The sequence below is a fragment of the Littorina saxatilis genome, linkage group LG5 (genome assembly GCF_037325665.1).
Source record: "Littorina saxatilis isolate snail1 linkage group LG5, US_GU_Lsax_2.0, whole genome shotgun sequence".
NCBI lineage: Eukaryota > Metazoa > Mollusca > Gastropoda > Littorinimorpha > Littorinidae > Littorina > Littorina saxatilis.
Window position 1 is genome coordinate 39617841 of NC_090249.1, and position 3793 is coordinate 39621633.

General features: G+C 43.7%; 1 protein-coding gene across 2 annotated transcripts; it reads right to left on the reverse strand.

Annotated features, from left to right (window-relative positions):
* Nucleotides 1–848: 848 nt before the first annotated feature.
* On the reverse strand, nucleotides 849–2957 carry LOC138967100 (E3 ubiquitin-protein ligase Rnf220-like). Of its 2 annotated transcripts, none has more exons than XM_070339580.1 (2): nucleotides 2900–2932; nucleotides 849–1540 (listed from the first exon to the last, which is right to left on the reverse strand). In XM_070339580.1, exon 2 carries the CDS (start codon nucleotides 1521–1523, stop codon nucleotides 927–929), a length of 597 nt encoding a protein of 198 aa, XP_070195681.1. In that variant the 5' UTR covers nucleotides 1524–1540; nucleotides 2900–2932; the 3' UTR covers nucleotides 849–926. The 2 variants fall into 2 exon arrangements, with proteins under 2 accessions (XP_070195681.1, XP_070195680.1); XM_070339579.1 differs by having other exon boundaries at nucleotides 912–1559; nucleotides 2900–2957.
* Nucleotides 2958–3793: the final 836 nt, after the last annotated feature.

Below are 3793 nucleotides of genomic sequence, written 5' to 3' on the forward strand. Positions count from 1 at the left end.
TAAAATAATTAATAATAGCAACTCCACAGTACACATATATATATATTATAGTACAGGTGTTTAAATAAATAAATAAATAAATGCATGAATTCTAAATCTAATACAGTTTCTCCATTTACTTTTTTCAGGTGTGCATTGTTTCATTCAAAATACATTAAAATAAACTGAATTTTATATTATATAGTTCATATTTTAAGATACTCTGCACATTTTTCTTGACAATTTATCATGAATGTTTAGGTCATTGATCGACTTGAAAAGGTTCTTTTCGAGAGGTAGAACTGAGGTCCGAGGTTAATGGCACAGAGAAATGTGCCAGTAATTATTTTTTTTCAAAATTTAAATGAACAATTCTTTCTTTCTTTATTTGGCATTTAACGTCATTTTCAACCGTTCAAGGTTATATCGCGACGGAGGGAAGGGGGGAGATGGGATAGAGCCACTAGCACTTGTCAATTGTTTCTTGTTCACAAAAGCACTAATCAAAAATTTGCTCCAGGGGCTTGCAACGTAGTACAATATATGACCTTACTGGGAGAATGCAAGTTTCCAGTACAAAGGACTTAACATTTCTTACACACTGCTTGACTAACATCTTTACAAACATTGACTATATTCTATACAAGAAACACTTAACAAGGGTAAAAGGAGAAACAAAATCCGTTAGTCGCCTCTTACGACATGCTGGGGAGCATCGGGTAAATTCTTTCTCGTCCCAACCAATATGGGACTCCCCCTAACCCGCGGGGGGCTAAATTAACAATATTCAACATCATAAATAAATGAGTACTATTATACAAAAAATCACGTAACATGTTATTATTGACTGTTAGGGTGCCAGGATCAACAAGCTCCAAAACAGCATGCTTATCAGCTTAGTTTAGCAATTACAGTGTACGCCGATTGTATGGTTAAAATTAAAAAGTTCAATGAAATCCATAAAACGACTTACTTCTTAGTGTTCGGCCTTCTGAGTCTGGCGTTCCCCTGTCGCAGAGATCACCATTGTCCGAGTGAATCTCCGAGTTGGTATCCCCACCAGCTGAGCTGATACTGGACGGTCGTTCCTCTTTCACCGACGGTGAGTGACTTCTTCTCAATCCTTCACCATCTTTGTCATAGTTCTGATCATGATTGTCTGAAGAGTAGGTTGACGAGCATGAAGCATCTTCAATTTTGGTCTTCTTCGCTGGAGTGAAAGCTGAATGGTAGGGTTCCACGCCTTCATGAGGACCAAGATGACGAAAAGCTCCGCCACCCGAACCAATGAGGCCTAAACTTCTGTCCAAATTGGGGCGGACGAATGGCGGCATGGGCGCATAAAGCGGTGAAGGGAAGGGCTCACCAGGGCGGTAGACAAAACCGGCGTTGCTGAAAGGTGGCGGATGTCCTGATAATTCCTTGTCTAAAGACTGACCGCCAAAGGGGTGGGGCGGTGCAGGTAAGCGCGGAGCTTCACGACCCTCCGCCGTTGATGCCAGAACCATGAGCGCCGGGTTCGGGACGAACGAAGAGTTGTCCATCCTGACTGCTCCGGAAGCTGTAGGCGGTAGAAAGGCCTTTGGCCAAAAGTTATAATGATACATGGCTAGTTGGGTTAGGTTAAGATTCATTTCTACTGAAAATTTACAAATCTTTTCACTTCACACAAAAAACAGACAGTAGAGTGAATATCACACAATGTTTGAAAGTATGCTTTGTTTTGGGTTTTTCCTCGTCCAAATGCAATATGTTCATTCGCCTACTCTTTTCGTCAAAATGAAGAATCAAATCAGATCCGTATTGATCAGAACTTTCCAAAGAAGCGCCAGCCACAAAACAAATGTATCTTCACCGTGCCCTTCATTTTTCACAGGCAAAATCACAGTAAAATGTTGTCACTGGGAAAGTGCCATCAATCATAGAAATCTACTCCTTCAATGAAAAACACTGAACGATCGATCCAAATGCAAAAAGTTCTTTTTAAACCAAAAAGTTACAGGAGGAAAAAATCCAGACACGAATGAACACAAAAAGTGTATTCACAGTACGAAAAAAAGCACCCAGCGGTTATCCAGTCGCTGTGTGACTGAGGCGTCAATAATACAAGTGCACTGAGAGAAAGGAGCAGTCAAGTAGCGCTATAGCACGGGTAGTGCACACGGACACGAGCAGTAAAGAGACCCATAGAGATCGCACTCTGGGACTGTCGAGGTAGAAGCACGAACTCTCTCTGTGTGTGACTAGCACCGGCAGATGGGTTCTGTGCAGTCGGCGCCAGAACGAATGACAGACATCACTTCTCTTGGGACATGTACCCCTCTGTGTGCTGCCACCACCTCCCCGACACCTTTTCTTCGCCCAAGACACCGCCGCCACTTGAGTGACAGGCGAGCTAAAGCCATTCTCAATGACCACCCATAAATGGAAACCACTCCGTGACGCAGTCTCCGCCGCGCGAGGCGAAGAGAGAGAAGACAGAAGCGAAAGCTTCTACTTCGCCCTCAACACTGATTTGACTGCAAGAAGCGACTGAGAGAAAGGGGGTGGGTACAAAGATAAAACTTTAGAGCGACGCTCGCTTGTTTTATAAGAAAAATAATACTTGAGGAAAAATCTACGATTACTGGTGCGCTAGCACACCGTTTTTACGGGTGCTCCTCAAGTAGAAAAGGGCCGATGGCGAGCGATATTGCATTTAGAGCGATTTGTAAACAACCATCACTGCGCGGCTACCCCGCAGTTCGCCACAGACGGTTCCGTCAATACACCGTGTGGTACAGCCAAAATATCAATGTGGTTCCATAAATGACGATTAGGAATATCAGAGAAAACATAGATTTAAAGGAAAAATAACATTATGATGGAAATCAGTAATCGATGGCAGTAATATTCAATGGATACAAAAGTCGATACTTACTTGCTACTTCCAAGTCGCTCGGCGATAACCCTGCCTCGGTGCGACCTCGGGATTTCCCTATCGCGTCAGAACGAGGCTGCAGCGGAAATCAACTTCAGGGCGCGCTCAGTGGAGTTAAAAATAGCGAAGAGGGAAACTCCCGCACATGTGTTCTCGGTGTTCGTTGTTGACAGCATTGTGAAGCATTCAGTTTGCTTGGGTTGAAAATTTGTATTTTGCAATTTCTGTGTATATATGACTTTACTGTTAGAGTTATGCTAGCGGAGATTTCCAGCGACTAAAGCCCGGCGGAAACTCAATTTTTTGACTGACTGACAGCCTCTCTGCTGACAGCTATATATGTGGCTGGTTTGTGGTAAAGTTCTTCTTCTCAAAGACTTTCTCCTTAATTTTGGATCATATCTTTTTTTTAATATGGTGTGTGTGTGTGTGTCACAGTGTGTGTGTGTCACAGTGTGTGTGTGTCACAGTGTGTGTGTGTGTGTGTGTGTGCGTGTGTGTGTGTGTGTGTGTGTGTGTCACCTGAGTGTCTGTTTGTCTGTGTCTGTTTGTGTGTCTCTTCGGCTGTGTGTGTGTGTGTGTGTGTGTGTGTTTGTGATGCCGTTTACTTTCTTGTGACAGTGGCTAGTTCAGTTGCGATAGACGTTGCTGTGTTCTTGCTGAGGGCCGCGGTGCGTGGTGATGGTGTTTGGTCATAAGATGTGAGCACACGTTCTCGTTTTTCCAATGGTTGTCTCCTCCTCCTGACTTGATTAGTCTCTCTCTCTCTCTCTCTCTCTCTCTCTCTCTCTCTGTCTCTCTCTCTCTTTCTCTCCAGTCTCTCTCTCTCTCTCTCTCTCTCTCTCTCTCTCTCTCTCTCTCTCTCTCTCTCTCTCTCTCTCTCTCTCTCTCTCT